Source organism: Melospiza melodia, unplaced genomic scaffold, assembly GCF_035770615.1.
Source record: "Melospiza melodia melodia isolate bMelMel2 unplaced genomic scaffold, bMelMel2.pri scaffold_37, whole genome shotgun sequence".
Lineage (NCBI taxonomy): Eukaryota > Metazoa > Chordata > Aves > Passeriformes > Passerellidae > Melospiza > Melospiza melodia.
The window spans coordinates 3906104-3926792 of NW_026948690.1; the positions used below are offsets into that span (position 1 = coordinate 3906104).

At 49.2% G+C, this 20689-nt stretch overlaps 1 protein-coding gene across 1 annotated transcript in view; it reads left to right on the forward strand.

The window, feature by feature from the left end:
* Positions 1-14077: 14077 nt before the first annotated feature.
* LOC134434463 (olfactory receptor 14J1-like) overlaps positions 14078-20689 on the forward strand; it is a gene marked incomplete at its 5' end in the record, with an annotated part of 36090 nt that continues 29478 nt past the window's right edge. The window contains one exon of the mRNA XM_063183117.1: positions 14078-14539. Coding sequence (XP_063039187.1) covers positions 14078-14539 — 462 coding nt within the window. The remainder of the gene's footprint in view (positions 14540-20689) is intronic.

Sequence of the window (20689 nt, forward strand, 5' to 3'; positions counted from 1 at the left end):
GCCTGACCAACTGTCTCCTCCCACCACAATCTTGTCCCCCAGTGCCGGGAGCAGCTGCCAGGGCTGGCTGAGAGCTGTCCCTGGCAGGCAGCAGAGTCCCTGCCCTAAAAAGGCGCCCTGGACTGCAGGACCCTGCTCTGCACGACAGTCCTGGGCACCCTTAGCTACTCTGCACAAGAGACAGTCAGAGAATGTACTCATAGGGTCTGCAGGCATTTGGATGTTCCAGCTGCAGGAGATGGCTCCAGGAGCTGCAGCTGCATTGTCCTGCAGCCAGAGATTCCTGTGCCAAGGCCTGGCAGTGATTCTGACCCAGGAACCTCTCGGCACCTTCCCAGCCCTGACTGATTGAAGCTCTCTGTGCCTGTGTGCTGTGCCCGGGGTGGCTGCAGGCCGTGCTCCAGCCCTGCTGGGCTGGCAGAAGAGCTGCTCATCAAGAGAAATGTGCTTTTGAAGCTCTTCTTGGTTACCAGGAGCTGCCTCTGTGCCAGGAGCCCAGCGCAGCTCAGCAGCACAGACACAGCACAAGGACTGTAATGAGCCTCTGGGGCTTTGTGCTCAGGCCCTGAACATCAGTCCCTGAGAGGGAGCTGAAGAAACCTCTCCAGAACTCCAAGGCAGAATCCAACTCCAAAGTTTCTTGGACTTTTAATGGGTTCCAGTGAAGGACACGACTGAGAAAGTGTCCCCAGGCCCCAGGCAGAGCAGAGACCTAGAGGCAGTGATGACAGGAGGGGACAAAGAGAAGCCAAGTCTTGGTGCCCTGGGGCACAGCGGGGTCTGTGCCACCAAGGGCTGGGAGGAGACACCTTGTCCTGAGGCCCTGGGGCCTCCTGGCACAGCCCCAGCCAGGCTGGGCACGGTCAGCCCCTTGTCCTGCCCTCAGCATCCCCCCCTAGCCCACATCCCAGTGGCCTCGAGGATCTGCTCGAAGGAGTCTCTGGTGAGCCTTGCTCAGGAATGGCCCTGGGGGCTCCTTCATGCTCCCTGTAGGGAATGCAGGTTTTTGAAAGGACTTTGGGTTTGGCTTTTGCCTTGGAGTCTCTGAGAGGTTTGTGCAATCATGGCCTCCAATTATCCGCTGTAATTAGTCCCTGGAGAGGCTTTCTCAGTAACAACACTCATTGGGGCTAATTAGTACTTCGGGGTACTTCAGTTATTTTAAGGTACTTGGTGTTTCCCTTTTGATACTGACTCTGTGAGAGGTTTGTGCAATAATGGTCCCAATTTTCTGCTTTAATGAATCCCTTGAGAGCTTTGTACTGACACTCAGTGGGGCTCATTAATGGCTTTAGATACGTAAGATTTTTAATGTACTTTATGGATTTAAGAATACTTTTAGGTACTTTTAAGTATTTCCTTGCCCACACTGAGTGTCTGAGAGGTTTTTGTGCCATCCTGACCTCTGATTCTCTTGTCCAAGGAGTTCAGGAGGAGCCTATGTTGGGTATCTTCCCTCTTTTCCGTTTTACAACAAAGATGGAACTGAAAGAATTTTGTAAGACTTTCTAAAAGCATCCAAACAAACATGAGACAATTAACAATACAACAACAGCTAAGAAAATTAAATGTCCTGTTTTAGATAGACATCATCCAACCCTTTAGTCCCTTGGATTGGAAGAGTTCATTGACCCAGTCTTTGTTTTCCACTTGAAGCTTCTTGAACTCTTCATTCAGTACTTGAATGCTCTTGTGGATTGACTCTGTGGCTGGAGAGATTCATGCAACACATGCCCTCAGAGTCTACACAGCCATGCCCATGTGCCCAGAATAAAAATTCTATCGCTGTTCTGCAAGGTAGCATGTCTGATGGCCTCTATGTCTGAGAGCAGGCCACTCAGTGTGAGGGAGTAGCATTGGTTTGCTTACTTAACAGGCACCCAAGTAGGTCTGATTGTCCTAAAGCTTTAGCTGCAGCCACCCAAGGTAGTCCAAATTGGGGGTACAACAATGCGATACCTTCATTAAAGCTTTCAAAGCCATCTCTTTGATATCATCCAATACTTCTCTGGGGATACCTGCTGCTTGATCATCTAGTCGGCTTTGCTGTCCTTCTCCAGCTAGATGGTTGATTGTCAGTTCTGCCCTTGCCTCATTATTAGCATAGTCTGCTCTTAATTGATTTAGTAGACACTTCCATCCCCCTTCCCACAAGTTGTATTCTGTAGGCGACAACAACATGGTCCTAATACATTTTAAATCATAGGGAGTTATGATGTGCTGTAAACATGGCCCTCATTAGGTCATTAAAACAAAGTAAGTCCTTCCTATGGTCTTTAGCTGCCCTACACAGATCTTTGATTTCCCTGTAAACCAATGGCTGATACCTGGGATTCTGCCCCTTTCTTTCATAACATACCCGGGCAACGAGGAGTTTCAAGACTATTTGCCAGTCTCCTTCCTTAACTGCTTCCTTCCGAATCCTTTCCTAGGCACCTTCTGGGGTTGAGGGGAAAGGTGGCTCTGGGGAATCCAAACTGTCTTCCGGGGAGGAGGAATAACTTGGAGGAGAAACATTTGGATTAGAAATAGTGTGACAGTTGGGCTTAGTATCTGTGACCATAAGGTTATATTATTGCTGGAGGGTGAGGCAAAGGGTACTGCTATTTTGTCAAGTGTTGGGGAGGAAGGGCCTTGATTTATGATGGCGGACTTCTGGGGTAGAGTTCTGGAGGCATGGCCCAGGGTGAAAGTGGAATGATTGACAGTAGGGACATGACCCACAGTTGTGGGGATGGAGTCTGGAGGTTTGTTCAGGGCGGAAGAGAAGGTTGTGGTAGCAGGAAGTGGAGGAGCCAAGATGGAGGGAGGATGATCCGGCTCCCAAGCCACTTTCAGGCTCCTTCCATCTTGAGTCTCCAGGGCATGATATTCCAAGACCACGTGGCAATTGCCATCAGGACCATCGTGGAAGGTCTGAGAAAGGCATGTTTGATGGGAGGTCCTGAGTTAGGAGTGACCAACGGATTGAGTTTTTGAGACACTGCTTGCTGGTGAAGGGTCTCAAGGATGGTATGGAAGATGGGGAGCATGTGGGCTCCAATGGGCTCCCTTTTGATTGAAAGCTTGTACAGTTTAAGTCCCACTTAGTCCTAAAATTCAGTGGTATGGATTTCATCAGCAGAGGCATCTGGGAAATTTTTAATGATCCACCTCATGATTGATTTTAATTTGTTCTTTGAAAATATTTTGTCACGATCTGTTAGAATTAACTTAAAGCATCCATATATGCTCCTTTCTACTTTGGACATCTGGCTGCCCATTTTTCTCCTTCTCTGCCTTAGGGGCAACAGCCACCAGAACACACCAAATCAATTATGGGATGTGGGTGCATATTGTAAAAACACAGTGGCAAAATAGGCAATAAATGTCTTGCATTTCCCCAAACCCACCTGCAATCCTATGCAGGTGAAACCGTTTTTGCCCCTGCTGATCCTGGGCCAAGGTCCCTTGAAGCAACAATGAATCTGCCAGGCTTGGCACAATTCAAAATCCCGGGGAGCACTGACCTATCCATTAGCTAACCCCAGCTGACGTGACTGACACAGGGAGGCCTGAATGTCATGGTGCCTGTTCGGGTGCCAAATGTCACAGTGAGGGTTGCTGTGACAAACCTCTCTGAGTCCTTGACCTCAGGGCGAGGGTGGCAAAAATGAAAAGGAGTGGGTTCGATGGAATTTCCCAAAAAGAACTTTAATTACAGGGTGAAAAACAATAAACATGGAGAAGTTGAGCACAGTAGGAGGGACAGTATCCTAAAACCTGAGACAAAGAGGAAGTCACAACATAGACACCTGGGACTAGAAAACTAGAACAATAACCATATAGAAGAAACAAGTAACCAATAAACCAATACAGGAGTAGAACTTGGACAACTTAGCATAACAACACTAAATGCTTATGGGAAAAGTCTCAAGCTCACCCTAAGTAAATTGAATGATTCCTAGAACTTGAAACTCATGCCCAGTTCTTCCAGGGTAAAATCTCTCTGACTCTGAGTTACAGCTGGGCTAATTGCCACACCGCTGCTTTGCACTGGTCCCTTGGGACCATGCGGCCAAACAGAGCCGCAATGCTGTCCTTGGTTCCACAAGGCTCTGCAGTGTCACAATGGCCCCTTCATTTCACAAGGCTCTCAAATGTCACATTGGTCTCCATAGGAAGGAAATCACAAAGCCCCAATGTTTCAGAAGCTGATGAACAGCAGCCATCAGCAGCCAAAGCAAGCCTGACCTGTCTGTCCTGGCAGGTTTGCTTGAAGCAACCCTTGGAGATTTGAAATTACGAATGCGGAGTCGTAATTTAGAACATTTGTGCCTGGAAAAGAGGGATTTTTTTTTCCATACAAAGAAAAGCAGAGAGCCCTTTCCAGTGTTTGGAAAATAGATGACTGCTGCCACTCAGGAGTCAATGACCAGTCAGACTTGTCTGTCTTGGCAACTTTAGTCTGGCAGCAATCCTTGAATACACAGATATTTGGAGGTGGAATCGTAATTTTAGTCATGGATGCCTGGAAAAAATGGACAGTTCTTTTCCATAAAACGAAAAGCTCAGAGCCCCAATGTTTCAGGGGCAGATGGGAATGGCCTTCCACATTCCAAGGTCAGGCAGACCTGTCAGGTGACCCCTGGGAAGCCAAGGCAGCCACACCTATTTCATGTTCCCTTGGTTCCACAGGGCCCTGCAGTGTCACAATGGCTCCTTGCTTCCATGGTGCCCTCAGGTGTCATAACGGTCACTTGATTACACAAGTCCTTAAGGATCTTAATGGTCTCCATGGTTCCACAAGGCCCCACAGTGCCATAATGGTCTATAGGTTCCATGAAGTCCTGCTGTGTCCAATGGCCCCTTGGTTCCATTGGGGCCCAGTAGTGCAACAATGATTCCCTTGGTTCCACAACTTCCCATAGTGTCACAATGTCACCTTCCTTCCATGAGACCCTCCAGGGTCACAATTGTCTCCCTGATTCCATGGGGCCTTGCAATGCCACAATGCTCTCCATGGATCCACAGTGTCCTGCAGGATCACAATGGCCCTTTGGCTCCACAAGGCCCTGAAATGCAGCAATGGCCTCTTGGTTCCACAAAGTCCTACTGCTTCACACTGGTCCCTTGGGACTGTGAGGCCCAGCTGGGCCACATGTTCTTGGTTCGAAGAGAACAGAAAGATGTCCTTGGTTCCACGAGGCCCCAGAGTGTCACAGTGGCCCCTGGGATCCATGGTGCCCTGCAGGGTCACAATGTTCCTCTTGGTTCCTCAAGTCCCTAAGTGTCACCATGGCCCATTGGTTCCACAATGCTCCGCAGTGTCACAATGGTCTCCATAGAAAGGAAACAATTGAGCCTCAGTGGTGCAGGGGCAGTCGCCAGAGAAGCAGTCAGCAGAGGTCAAGTTTAGCCCAACTTGTGTCATCCTGGTTTTTTAAGATTTTCTAAGCCTTCTGATGTTGACATTCTTGTAGTGAACTTTCTCACACACTTTCTGAAAGTAACTCATTGTTTCGCATTCCTTTATGGAGGAGGAGAGAGTTGAAGGGCTGTTGGTTTGATCAGTGTCATTGGAGAGGTGGCACTGTCACCCTCCAATCCGCTGTTACTTTTGGAAAACTATAAATGTTGGAGTCAGAATATAAACTGCACATTTTTTCTTCACCTTGAGAACAGCCATGTGTGCTTCTGTTCTTTCCTGTCCTCTAGTGACATCAGGTGACTGACAAAGTGTACTGCAGCCTAGGCTGAGACAGAGTCCGGATTGACGGTGAGGTTTTATTGTCACCCCTCTTTGGTGCTTTGCCTGCTGTTCTTGGGGTAATGGCAACCGCTGTGGGTTTCAAGGAGAATTCCCTCATTTTGGATCTCTGGAGGGGGGGTCCTGGAGTGGAAACAGGTTTCTATTTCCTGGAATGATTTTGAGCGATTGCTGCTGTGGGCCCGAGAGCGAGGGCTCTTTTCGGACTCTGGGAAGGTGTTCTCTAACGAGGAGTGGTCTCTTGTGGGGGTCCGCCGCATGGAGGCCCTCTTTGATGATTGCACCGTAGATGTGGGGTCGCTGCTGGTGCAGTGGAAAAAGTGTGAGGATCTTTGGCGGGGGTCTGGTTCTTGTACCCCTCGGAGTTCCCAGTGGAGCCCTTCTGTCTCGGACATGGACGAGGGGAAGTTTGAGTTTCTGTGTGATGTGGAGCTCTCTCCCCACCCTGGGACGGTGTGCTGGGGGACGGGTCCAACATGGGGGATGGCGATGGTTCCCCTGGGGTGGATTTGGCTGTGCCAGTCTCCCTTGTGCTGCTCTGCAGTGATGCGGCTCCACGGGCTGCACCTCTCTTGGCACCCCTCCCCTCCTCCATGTCGGGGACAGGGCCCCGCGCCAGTCTCGTGCTGTTGCAGGCATCTTTTCATTAAAATCCTTTCATTAGGAGTTTTCCTCCCGAAGCTGAGAAGTTTCAGCACCAAATTGTAAACAATGGTAATCTGCTGCTGTTCAATGCAACAGGTGGATCCGTGATTAGTCTCCTGTGGATGTTTGGATTTACTGACCACTCTCAGCAGAGCTGCTCTTGTTCTCTGACGAGACACAGATCTTTGTTATTCATTCTTTTCGATTCTATTCTTAGCTTAGTCTTCCGAGAAATCTTTTCCTTTATATTACTTTTTAGTACAGTTAAAATGTAGTGTATATATATAATAAAGTAATAAATCAAGCCTTCTGATCATGGAGTCAACATTCGTGTCTCTCTCTCATCCTGAAAACCCTTGTGACCACCATCACATTGTCTCAGTCCACACTGGGTTTGCAGGCCGTGCTGGCCCCTGTGCCCGCCAAGGCGCCCCCTTCCAGGGCTGTGGAACAACAGGGCGCTGAGGTATTTACCTTTAGTGTGAATGCCAACATGGCCAGCGGGAGGCCGTTGGGTGCCCGGGGCCGTGGCGCTTCCTCACCGAATTTGTGGACACTTTCCTCATGCCAGGTGACCGTGTGTCCAAGGAACGCCGAACGTTTCTGGCAAGAAGCCAAAACCAAGTCCGATGAGATGTCTGAGCCTGCCTCCTCATGGCATCTGCAGGGTCATGGAGGGGGCTTCTCTGGCTGCAAGGGGTGCAGGGGCGAGTGGTGTAACCTGGCTCCCAGTCAATCATCTCCTCCTGTCCCTGTGGGGCTCAAGGACTGGGACAGAGCAGGTGCTGTGGCTTTGTCGGAAGGTCCCCAGGCTTTCCCTATGCTCAGGGGTGTTACTCATAACACCCATGAACCGCTTTTGTATAAGCTGGAGAGGGAAGTCCATGATGCGGTTGCTCAGCATGGTTTGGGGTCTGCTGAGGTTATGCAGACTCTCGGGAGGGTTGCTATGGATGTGCTGACATCTCATGACCTCTGTCGTGTAGCACATTCACTTTTTGACTTCGTGCAGTTTGATGTTTTTGAGACCAAGTGGGCTCGTTTGGTGGCCCAGCGGTGGTGCAGAATGCTGCACTGGCGCCGCAGGACCCCAGGCGTGTGGATGTCACTGACATGCCGCTGGGCACAGGGCTTTATGAAAATGCTCAGGGGCACGTTGGCTTCGATCCCCTTGTGCTTGACCAGTGCCCCACACTGGGCATGGCAGCGATTGTTCAGACCCTGGAAATGGCTGCTCCGAGGCAGCCGTTTGCAACCATTGTCCAGGGGGATGATGAGCCTTTCATGGCATTTGCAGCAAGGCTGACTGCGTCTGTGGAGTGGCAGGTTCCTGATCCTGTGGCAAAGAGGATTGTGATTGCAAACCATGTGAGGTGTAATTGGAATGATGCTTGTAGGAGGGTCATATTGGCTCTGCCTGGTTTTCCTTCTATCTCTCAGATGGCGGAGGCCTGTGCGGACATCATCCCCTCGGGCCAGAAGTTGGCTGCCGTGGCTGCCACCGTGCAGCCAGTCTGGGCAGTACCGCAGGGTGGGCGGCCACAGCAGGGGACTGCACAGGCTGGCAAGAAGCAGGGGAAGAAAGCACAGAAGTTCAGATTTCCCATGTTCTTATGAGGTCGGTGTGGTAGGTCGAATCACATGTCCAATATCTGCAAGGGGACTGTTCATGTTAATGGCCAGGCTTTACCATGCTTGGGAAATGTGAAGCGGAGCACGCAGAAGGGACGCACCCAGACACAAGCTTCTCTCCAGACCCCGAAGATGATGGAGGTCTCCTTTGCCGGCTTGTAGCCAGCACCCGCGGATCAGCAGGTGTGGATGTCTGCACCACAGCAACAGTTGTCTTAGAATCTTGTAAAATACACAAGGTTCCCCTGGATTCATTTGATCCCTTGGGTGGGGGCATGAGTGCTCTCCTGATAGGGAGATCTAGTGCCACCCTTCAGGGCATCATTGTGCCCCTGGGGCTCATTGATGCAGATTTCACAGGGCAGATTTTTTCCATGGTCTCCACACCCACCCCCTCCTGTCAACTTGTGCCTTTTAAGTCCTCTGTTGGCAGGACAGCTGACCGGTTGTGTGTAGCTGGTGGCTTTGGATCCACTGGGATGCCTCAAGTTAGCTGAGTTGCTGTCCTGACCAAGGACCGTCCCGAGATGCTGTGTACCCTGTCTGTTCCTGGTGCGATGCCATCAGAAATCCACCTCCGCCGGCTTCTCAACAGCGGTGCTGACCTCATGGTTCTCTCCCTTTCAGCCTGGCCCTCAGAGTGGCCCCTGGATCCAGTGGGGACATCTGTCGCGGGTCTGAAAGGGACAGCGCAATGCTATGTGAGCCTGCGGCCCATGCTGGTTGCGAACCCAGAGGGACAGACAGCCTGGGTTAGGCCTCATGTTACTTCAACTCCTCCCAACCTCTGGGGGAGGGATCTTCTTCTGTCTGGGGGTGTCGCAGGAAGGGGACCAGGACACCAGGTGGTTCATCACTGGTCCAGTTTATTGAAGAAAGCATCAAGCACTTATACAGCAAATAATAAGCTTATGAATATTCTGTAAGCCAAGCAATCTACTGGTTAAACTATACCATGAACTCTTCCTCATTCCTTAGGGGTTACATCTCTCTTTTCTCATGTCTCTTTTACTATTTGTTATCCTAGTACAGCTAGGCCAAGGACACACTATCTCACAGGTGCAGGACTTGGAATTAGCCACAGCTTTGTAATTTTCCAATCTCTAGCAGCTAAATTCCCAACATCTCCCCTGTTTTTATTTTTTTAAAAAAGCAAAATTCTATGGGCTAACTGTGTCACACTCTTTGCAACACAAAAATAGGCAATTCTAACAACTAAACAATATTCTCAGCTAGCAAGGTTTCTCCCCTACAAGGGATCTAAGCCAGGGAAACAAACCAAAAAGGCTGTCACTATTTATAAGATATGCTATATAACAGATACAAAAAGAATTCTATGTGCTACAAGGCTCAAACCAAACTCAGCTGTGCTAATACAACCTACAAAAATAAGCTAAAGGAGTAACATGTGCGCAGGTTTCACCCGTGTCAACTGTCTGGTCAGTTTGCTTTCTATTCTCAAACAGCAGATATACTTCAAACAGGAATGGCTCTACTTACAAATGCTTCTGATTGTCCTTTTTTAACTAGAGTTTCTCTGATGTTCACAACAACACTTTACACACAAGTGATAAAAATAAACGCCTATCATAAAAGGATAAATCTATCTAACATCACTTAAACTTTATAGTACCTAGACTTAAAATAATTAAACTTAAAATATTTAAACTTAATAGAACTTAGCATTACTTAAACTTATCTTTACTTAAACTTAACAGATTTTTAAATCAACAGAACTTACATGTAAAATCACTTAAATCTAACAAAACTTTAACAAAACTTAACCGACTTTAAATTCTACATAACTTAAACCTAATATAATTTAAACAGAATCTAGCTCTACTTAAACTTAATAACACCTAATAGATAATTTAACTTTAACTACTTAACAACAGATAAAACTTAGTATAGAAATAGAATATAGCATTTACTATAACTTACTTACAGGCCTGATTCTAAAATACCAAGCTAAAACAACTTCCTTCTTCGTGTATTTGCTGCAGCATTTTTATACTTGAATGCACTTAAACATAAGAAATTTGTTCAAGGTATACCTGTGAAAAAATTCTTTTGAATTCAGTGCTTTAAAAATTTTAAATTTTTCAAAATATAATTTTAGAGTCTGATGTTTCACTCACTGAGTTATTTGGGCTTCTGATGTTAAAGTCTCTTTTACAGTCTCTGCTAGGAAGAACAAAAAGCCTTTTTAACTTGGGTGAGAAACGCTGCCACAATGGTCCTTGTGTCACTTGTTTATTTTCACTGGTCTCTTAATTGCAGTAGGAAGCTTTCTTTTGTTGACAAGAGTTACATTTATTAAGCTGTTAGGTCTCACACTGAAGCTTTTGCCAGCTGCGGGGCGGAGGGAGAGCGCTCCTGCTGCAAGAAGCGCTCCGGTCCCGCGGCGCTTGTGTCGGAGGGGGCGAACCCCCCCGAGGATGCCGCCGCTGCTGCCACTGCGCCCATGCCGAGTTTGGAGCGGCACAGCCCTGCAGCCACCCTGAGCCACAGCTGCTGCTGTGCACTCAGAGATGTGCTGAAGTGTATTGTATATCACCCGCCATGGCTTGCTCGGTTTCTTTGCTGACTTATCATCTTCTAACACTGCTTCCCACAGTATATCCCCAGATTTTCTCCATTTCGAAAGTTCATGTGGGTTAAGGAAAGGTTCTTCAGCATAAAAGTAGGCTAATAACAAATCTATCCCCTTTATCCCTCGCCATTCTAGATACGTGGCGAATAACTTATATGGTGCTTGCCTTTTCACACCTCTTTCGTGAGCGCTCTTGCAGCTTTCCAGGCTTCTGGCAGCAAGTATAGCTCAGGTCACCGATGTGAACCCCGAGGGTGCCTCAAAATTCTGGCACCTATGATTTAAAATATATTATGTTGTTCTCATTTACAGAATACACCCTGTGGGAAGAGGGATCGAAGTGTTTATTATGCTAATAGCAATGAGTATGCTAATAATGAGGCAAGGGCAGAATTGACAATCAACCATCTAGTTGGAGAAGGACAACACAGCCTACCAGTTGATCAAGCAGCAGGTATCCTCAGAGAAGTATTGGATGATATCAAAGAGATGGCTTTGAAAGCTTTAATCCAGGTATTGGATGGCAGCACCCCCAATTTGGACTAGACTGGGTGGCTGCAGCTAAAGCTTTAGGACAATCAGACCATCTTGGGTGCCTGTTAAGTAAGTAAATGTGACCTCACTCACATTGCGTGGCCTGATCTCAGACATAGAGGCCATCAGACATGCCACCTTGCAGAACAACGATAGAGTTTTTATTCTGGGCACATGGGCATGGCTGTGTAGACTCTGAGGGCATGTGTTGCATGAACCTCTCCAGCCGCAGCGAGTCAATCCACAAGAGCATTCAAGTACTGAATGAAGAGTTCAAGAAGCTTCAAGTGGAAAACAAAGACTGGTTCAATAAACTCTTCCAATCCAAGGGATAAAAGGGTTGGATGATGTCTAGCTAAAACAGGACATTTAATTTTCCTAGTTGTTGTTGTATTGTTAATTGTCTCATCTTTGCTTAGATGCTTTTAGAAAGTCTTCCAAAATTCTTTCAGTTTTTTCTTTGTTGTAAAACAGAAAGAGGGAAGATACCCAACACAGGCTCCTCATGGACTCATTGGAGGAGAGAACTGGAGGTCAGGATGGCACAAAAACCTCTCAGACACTCAATTTTGGAAGGAAATTCCTTAAAAGTACCTAAAAGTATACCTAAATCCATAAAGTACCTTAAAAACCTTGAGTATCTAAAGCTATTAATGAGCCCCACTGAGTGTCAGTACAAAGCTCCCCAGGGACTCACTAAAGCAGATAATTGGGGCCATGATTGTAAAACCTCTCACAGAGTCAGTATCAAAAGGGAAACACCAAGTACCTTAAAATAACTGAAGTACCCCGAAGTACTAATTAGCCCCAATGAGTGTTGTTACTGAGAAAGCCTCTCCAGGGAATAATTACAGCAGATAATTGGAGGCCATGATTGCACAAACCTCTCAGAGACTCCAAGGCAAAAGCCAAACCCAAAGTTCTTTAAAAAACCTGCCGTGCCTGGGAGCATGATGGAGCCCCCAGGGCCATTCCTGAGCAAGGCTCTCCAGGGACTCCTTCCAGCAGATCCTTGAGGCCACTGGGATGTGGGCTAGGGGGGGATGCTGAGGGCAGGACAAGGGGCTGACCGTACCCAGCCTGGCTGGGGCTGTGCCAGGAGGCCCCAGGGCCTCAGGACAAGGTGTCTCCTCCCAGCCTTTGGTGGCACAGACCCTGCTGTGCCCCAGGGCACCAAGACTTGGCTTCTCTTTGTCCCCACCTGTCAGCACTGCCTCAAGTTCTCTGCTCTGCCTGGGGCCTGGGGACATTTTCTCATTTGTGCTCCTCAGTGGGACCCATTAAAAGTCCAAGAAACTTTGGAGTTGGATTCTGCCTTGGAGTTCTGGAGAGGTTTCTTCAGCTCCCTCTCAGGGACTCATGTTCAGGGCCTGAGCACAAAGCCCCAGAGGCTCACTAACGTTCTTGTGCTGTGTCTGTGCTGCTGAGCTGCGCTGGGCTCCTGGCACAGAGGCAGCTCCTGGTAACCAAGAAGAGCTTCAAAAGCACATTTCTCTTGATGAGCAGCTCTTCTGCCAGCCCAGCAGGGCTGGGGCACTGCCTGCAGCCACCCCGGGCACAGCACAGGGGCACAGAGAGCTTCAATCAGTCAGGGCTGGGAAGGTGCTGAGAAGTGCCTGGGTCAGAATCACTGCCAGGCCTTGGCACAGGAATCTCTGGCTGCAGGACAATGCAGCTGCAGCTCCTGGAGTGAATTCCTAAAGCTGGACCATCCCAATGCCTACAGACCCTGTGAGTACATTCTCTGATTGTCTCTTGTGCAGAGCAGCCAGGGGTGCCCAGGGCTGTCCTGCAGAGCAGGGTCCTGCAGCCCAGGGCGCTGTTCTGGGGCAGGGACTCTGCTGCCTGCCAGGGACAGCTCTCAGCCAGCCCTGGCAGCTGCTCCCAGCACGGGGGGACAAGATCTAGGTGGAAGGAGACAGCTGGTAAGGCTTGGAAGTGTTCTCCTTGTGTGTGGAGGTTGCTGCATTGTTCAGGACTGCTCCCAGCATGGCATTTAACTGCAGAACATTTCCAAGTAGATTATACAGGGAGCACGGCAAGGCAGGGGCTGCATAAAAGGGAAAAAATTATTAATCTACTGCTTTGGGTTGCTGGGATGGAAAATTGCATGTAGATATTCATCTCTCAGTTCATGTTTAGAAAAAATAAATAATTTGATCTCAGCTCTGAATAAATCAAGCAGTGACAGAAATCAGCACAGGACCCCTCACAGGCAGTGTCAATATCACTTCTCCAGCCTCCTCATGGTTGCACAGATGTTGCCATCAGAGCCTGCAGAGCCAGAACTGCCCCTGGGCAGGGAGGGGTCTGCAGGGCAGAGCTGATCCCCCAGGGCTGGGCTGGGCTTTGGCAGCACTGGCAGGTCATAGCCCTGGGCACAGGGAAGCAGCTGCTGGCAGGGACAGCTCCAGGCAGAAGAGCCCAGGGCAGGCAGAGGGGAGAAAGTGCCCCCATGCTGTGCTGGGATATTTAAAGTCCTCTCCAAACACAACTATTCCATGGTTACTTTTCTTACAGATCCCCATGCCAAGACACAGCAAATGTCCAACAGCAGCTCCACCAGGCACTTCCTCCTTCTGGCATTGGCAGACACGCGGCAGCTGCAGCTCCTGCACTTCTGCCTCTTGCTGGGCATCTCCCTGGCTGCCCTCCTGGGCAACGGCCTCATCATCAGCGCCGTAGCCTGCAGCCACCACCTGCACACGCCCATGTTCTTCTTCCTGCTCAACCTGGCCCTCACTGACCTGGGCTCCATCTGCACCACAGTCCCCAAAGCCATGCACAATTCCCTCTGGGACACCAGCACAATCTCCTACACAGGATGTGCTGCTCAGCTCTTTTTCTTTATGTTCTTCATTGGATCAGAGCTTTCCCTCCTGACCATCATGTGCTATGACCGCTACGTGTCCATCTGCAAACCCCTGCACTACGGGACCCTCCTGGGCAGCAGAGCTTGTGCCCACATGGCAGCAGCTGCCTGGGCCAGTGCCTTTCTCAATGCTCTCATGCACACAGCCAATACATTTTCCCTACCCCTGTGCCATGGCAATGCCCTGGGTCAGTTCCTCTGTGAAATCCCACAGATCCTGAAGCTCTCCTGCTCCAAATCCTACCTCAGGGAATTTTGGCTGATTGTGTTTTCCATTTCTTTACTATTTGGTTGTTTTGTGTTCATTGTTTTCTCCTATGTGCAGATCTTCAGGGCCGTACTGAAGATCCCCTCTGAGCAGGGACGGCACAAAGCCTTTTCCACCTGCCTCCCTCACCTGGCTGTGCTCTCCCTGTTTTTCAGCACTGGGTTTTTTGCCTACCTGAAGCCCCCCTCCATGTCCTCCCCATCCCTGGATCTGGCCCTGTCAGTTCTGTACTCAGTGGTGCCACCAGTCCTGAACCCCCTCATCTACAGCCTGAGGAACCAAGAGCTCAAGGCTGCTGTGAGGAGACTGCTGACTGGATGGTTTTGGAAATATTAAAGAGCTGGCCTATTTCTGCCAATCATTTGTAATAAAAGTAATTTTTTATACTTTTTGTTCATTTGGATGTGGGTTTTTTCTTTTATTTACTTTTTTAATCTTGTCCACAAAGAAAGGTCACTTTTTATGCCATTTCCCATTTTGTTTCTCTCTACCATCCCTATGGTCACAGACTGTGTCAAAGAGGGGCTATGCCCTTACTTCCTTTAAACGAACTAAAGGATCTCCCAGCAAAGTTTTCCGCAGAGATGCCCTTTTGTTGCCTTCTCTGGAGCTGCAGCAGCAATGTCTGTGTGCAGAGCTGGGGCAGATCAGGGCTGGCCCAGCAGCTGTGCCCAGCAGCAGCAGCACTTGGTGTTGCCAGTGGTGCTGTCGTGGCCCTGCCCCGCTGCTCTGGTGGCCCTGGGGTTGCTGCAGGGCCTGAGTGCTCTCGGGGCCGGGCACAGCCCTGGGGGTGGCAGTGCCGGGGCTGCAGCAGGGACAGGCCATGGGCACTGCAGGGGCAGCGCTGACGCCTCAGCCCAGGCCCTGGGGGCTCCAGGCTCCTTGCCCAGGCTCTCACAAGAACATGGACAGGCCAATGCTGAGCACAGAAAACCCCCGTGAGCAGCCCCAGGCTGGCCATGGGCAGGCTGGGGACAAACAGCATGGCTGGGGCTCTGCAAGGGCCCTGGGGGAGATGGGAAGGAGTAGCAGAGCAGGGGCTGATCCATCCCCAGTGTGCTGGACAGCCCAGGGCAGCGTCCCAGAGCATCCTCATGCAGCTGCCAACAACATCCCCCCTCTGCAGCCCTGGCCTCTCCCCCAGCTCACACAGGTGCCCCATCCTTGCAGGCACAGACACGGCAGCACTGGCTCAGCTGCCCCTGTTTGCATTGCACAGAGCAGGGGGAGCACCCCCATGCTGTTGGTGTGGGGACATGAACCTGAGGGAGCACAAATGCCATCAGCCCCTGGGGCCAGCAAGGGCTGGGGGACACCAGGGAAACCACTCAGCTTTGTCCTGGCCTCTGCAGTCAGCCAGAAAGTTTGTTCCCATCAGCTGGGAATTTCCTGTCCCACTGCAGACACTTGCTCAGAGCCAGGGCTGGCTGGCATCCACCCCCAAAGTGCCCTGAGCATTTCCCTTACTTCACCTTTGCTTTCTGTAGTCTTTGCTTGTAGAAATTTCTTCCTCTTGCTCATCCCTGTTCCCTCCCCTGCAAACAGCCAATCCCTGTTTGTCCTTTCCTCTCTGGCCCCACTCCCCTTTGCAGTTCCTGACTTGGCACCATGGGATCGTCCCTTAGGGAGCAGGATCATCCTACAAGTGCTGCAGGAATTGTCTGCAGGCTCCTGCAGTGCCTCCTGCTGCTCCCTTGCCAGAGGCACCCCAGGCCAGGGGGGCACATCTGGGCTGCTGTGTCTGGCTCTGGGGCTCCCTGTTCTGGGCAATGAGGAGGAGCTGCAGAGGCTCTGCAGGACTGACAGGATGGGCTTTGGGGCTGGCAGGAGAAGCTGAGGGACCTGGGCTGCTGGAGCTGCTGAAGAGGAGGCCCAGGGCTCATCCTGCAACTGCTCCAAGGGTGATTTCAGAGAACCCCAGAGTCAGCAAGGCCGGATAAGGCCTTGGATATCATACAGTCCAACCTGTGCCCTGGCACCGCCTTGTCTACCCTGAGCTTCCTCTTCTCCAGGACAAACAACCCCAGCTCTCTCAGCCACTCCTCACAGCACTTCTGCTGCAGGCCCCTCACCAGCCTCGTTGCCCTTCTCTGGACACGCTCCAGCCTCTCCGTGTCCTTCCTAAACTGGGGGGCCACAACTGGACACAGCACTCGAGGTGCTGCCCAAGCAGTGCTGAGCAGAGGGGAAGAATCCCTGCCCTGCTCCTGCTGGCCACACCATTCCTGATCCAGGCCAGGAGCCATTGGCCTTCTTGGCCACCTGGGCACACTGCTGGCTCATGCCCAGCCTGCTGTCCATCAGTCCCTGCAGGCCCCTTTCTGCCTGGCTGCTCTCCAGCCACTCTGTCCCCAACCTGCAGCACTGCAGGGGTTGTTGTGGCCAAAGTTCAAGATCCGGCACTTGGACTTGTTCAACCTCCCCTTGTTGGATTTGGGCCCTGGATCCGGCCTGTCCAGGTCCCTGTGCAGAGCCCTCCTACCCTCCACCACATCCACACTCACACCCAGCTTTGTGTCATCTGCAAATTTGCTGATGCTGGACTCAGTCCCCTCATGCAGATCATCAGTGCAGACATTGAAATCCACACTGGCTGGCTCTGATCCCTCAGCCATCCTGTGGGTGCCCTGGGATGGCACTCAGGGTGATCTGTTCCATAACCTTGCTGGGCACCCAGGTCAGGCTGACAGGCCTGGAGTTCCCCAGCTCCTCCTTCCAGCCCTTCTTGGGGATGGGCTCACATTGGCACCTCCAGTCCTCTGGGCCCTCCCTGCTGAGACAGCACTGGTGGTAAATGATGGAGAGCATCTTGGGGAGCTCATCCACAGCTCCCTCATCCCCCTGGGATGGATCCCATCTCCTCCCAGAGACACCTGTGAGCATCTGAGTGGCTCAGCAGGTCACCAGCTGCTTCCTCCTGGATTACAGGGGCTGTTCTGCTCCCTGTGCCCATCCACATGCTCAGGAGAACTCTTGTCCTGAGGACAACCTGTCTGATTTTTGAAAATTAAGACAAGGAAGCGGTTAGGTACCTCAGCCTTTCCCTCATATTTGGAAACCGTATTTCCCCCAATAATGAATGGATATTTGCCTTGTACCTCCTTTTGCTATTAATGTATTTATAGAAACATTTTTATTATCCTTCACAGAAATGGCCTGGTTAAGCCTTAAGCTTTCACCTCTCTAACTTTCTTTCTGCATGACCTAATAACATCCTTAAACATTTCCTGAGTTACCTGCCTCTCTGTCCAAAGGTGATGCACCTTCTTTTTTTACCCCAAGTTCCTGCAAAAGGCCCATCACGTACAGAACGTCACCTGTTGCCTAATGTACACCTCACACGAGAAAAATACAAGAGTCTATAAAGTAAAAGAGGGAAAGCAATCTAGTAAGGTAACAGAAGAAGAAGAGGCTGAGAAGGCTGACAAAAACTGGGACCCCCTTGACCACTTACTTCCTCCTACCCTTGCAGTACCTCAAATCCTTCCTCCAATTCCTCTTGCTGTGGACGCAGTTCCTTCTCCTCTCCCAGTTGTCATTCCTTTACCACCTGCTAACCCAGTTATACCTCCACCACCTTCCCCTCAACCCTCTGCTCACTCTCTTTACCCTTCACTACTGTTCCCTTACCTCTGCCATCTCATGCACCCTAATTCACCAGCAAGTTCCTGCTCTGCCTCCCCCACGACAAATGGGAAGCCAAACAACATCTCAGAATCTCATGCCCAAGAGTGAAGTTAACCAGTCAGCCTCCACAACTGATGTTGTAACACCCGGTCCAAAGTGGGTAAAGTGGAAAAATTGTTCCCCCTCAGAGAGGTTCCCATGTGCAGGGTGGCCAGTGAGATTGGCCAGTAGGAATAGCAAATCAAATAATCCATTTTTGGGGAGAATTGAACTCCACCTTTAACATCCTATTTTCCCCAGAAAAGACTCGATTAATAAGAACTGCAGGAATGAAAATTTGGGAGCATAAAAGCCAACCCAGGCCCCCAGGTGACAAAAAAAATGCCTTTAGTGGAGCCTAGCTGGGACTCTAATCAAGAAGAGGGGAGAAGGAACATGAGAGATAACAGGTCCCTGATGACCAGAGGGATAAAAGAATCAGTCCCTAGAGAGAGTAATACCAGGTTAGCGTTTGATGGCACCCAGGAAAAAGATGAGACCCCAGCACCATGGCTTAATAGGCTAAAGCAAAACTTCCAGATTTACTCTAATGTTGACCCAGACAGCCCAGAAGGCCAATCTTGGGTTCCCTGCAGCCGGGGATGACCCCAAGAATCCTTTTTTCTCAGCCTGATATTTCCAAGAAGGAGTCTGAATTCTTCGGCTCTGGTTTCCAAGGTTGTTTATTGTTTCTTATCTATAACATTTTTTCTCTGGCCTGCCGAGATGTTTTTAGCAGGTCAGACAGAGGCACACTCCCCATCCCAGGGCTGGTGTCTACATTTTATACTATGAACTATGTGTACTTTATTTATCATTATTTCCCAATACCTATCACCTATGTTAGACAGTCTACTTCTACTCTAAACCAATCCTAAAATGCCACCATCACCAAGAACATGGAGACTAAGAAGAAGAAGGAAGAAGAATAGGACAACACCCAAGTCCCTCCATCTTGCCTCCTAGACCTCTATATAAAAATCCCCAAAATACCATTTTATACCCTGTGACAGATTCATTATCATTCTACTTAAATTTTGTGACTTGTAATTCTTCATACAAGGGTGGTAATTTGCTCCATGGGTTAAGATCAAAATCCCAGGCGTCTTTGGCTTCCTGCCAGGACTCCCCAGCCCGCTGCCAGGGATCCCCAGCCCCCTGCCAGGGGCACATGTCCTCCAGGGCACCCAGAGGTGTGTCCTGGGTTCCGACAGGCCAAGTCCTTCTCAAGGTACAATTTGTCACTACATCCTGGCAAGATATCAGATGAAAGTTAGAAAGAATAGAGGACTGGCAGGAAAAAAGTATTAATGAACTGCTGTGAGAAGCCATAAGAGTATATATAGAAAGAGAACAAGAAAAGACAAAAAATAAAAATTAAAATTATGGCAGCCATAGCCAGAGAAAGTGTGGGAGCCAGTAGAAATTCACGCCAGTAGAACCACTTAGAAGAGACAAAGGTTTTATTGGACCAAAAGGGGCGAGGGCTCTACTCAGTGACAAATATTGTTATTACTGTGGAGAGAAAGGACACCTAAAGAGAAATTGTGAGAAACTCCAATTAGATGAAGCCATAGCCTGGGAGCAAGAAACTCTAGAGAAAAACTTAAGAAGAGATGAGAGGTATGCGAAATAAGTTCTATGCACTGGAGAATTTAATTAATCATCTAGAAGAGCCCTTTGTAAATTTTGAGATTGGTCCCCAGAATGATGAATTTGAAGTTTTAGTTGATACCAGAGCAGACAAGTCATGTGTGACTAAAATACCAACAGGAATCACAGTTGGTAAAATGGTCTGCAAAGTACAAGGGGCCAAAGGAGAACCATTTGAGGCCCAGATTATAGAAGATGTAGAAATTAGATGAAATTCAAGAGAGTGTAGAGCTAAGTTCATTTACATCCCCAAGTTAGGTTGTAATTTATTAGGACATGATTTACAAATCAAATTGAGAACTGGAGTAATGCCAAAAGAAGGAAAAATGGTAGTACAAATAATGGTCTTAACAAAGGGAGACATAGATGAAATCAACCCAAATGTGTGGGCAGAGGAGGGAAAATTGGTTGTTTGAATAGTTCACCAGTAGAAGTAGAGCTGCAGAAAGACATCTCCCCCATTTGGGTAAGGCAGTATCCAATTTCCCCAGAGGGAAAGAAAGGACTAGCCCCAGTAATTGACCAGCTATTAAAGGAAGGATTTTAGCACCATGCATGTCTCCACATAATACTCCCATACTAGCAGTGAGAAAAGCTGATGGAAGGTATCGATTACTACAAGATTCAAGAGAAGTTAATAAAAGAATGGTTGCGAGGCACCCGGTAGTACAAAACCTGTATACATCGTTTTAAGCCAAGTACCTGAGGAGCATGCATGGGTCTCTGTCATGGATTTAAAGGATGACTTCTGGGCATGTCCCCTGGCTGAAGAGTGCCAGAACTGGTTTGCCTTTGAATGGGAGGACATTGAAAAGAAAAGAAAACAACAACGAAGGTGGACACATCTTCCCTAGGGGTTTAAAGAACCCCCAACCTCTTTGGCAAGCTTTAGAAGAAGACTTAGAACACTTTAAACCTGAGAATGGGGTGCCTATTTTACAATATATTGATGATTTACTTGTATCTGGGTGAGAACAAGACAAAGTTAGAAGTTCTAACATACTAGCATCTAAAATTCTTAGGGGAAAAAAGGCCTAAAAGTATCACAAAAGAAACTGCAATTTGTGGAACAAGAAG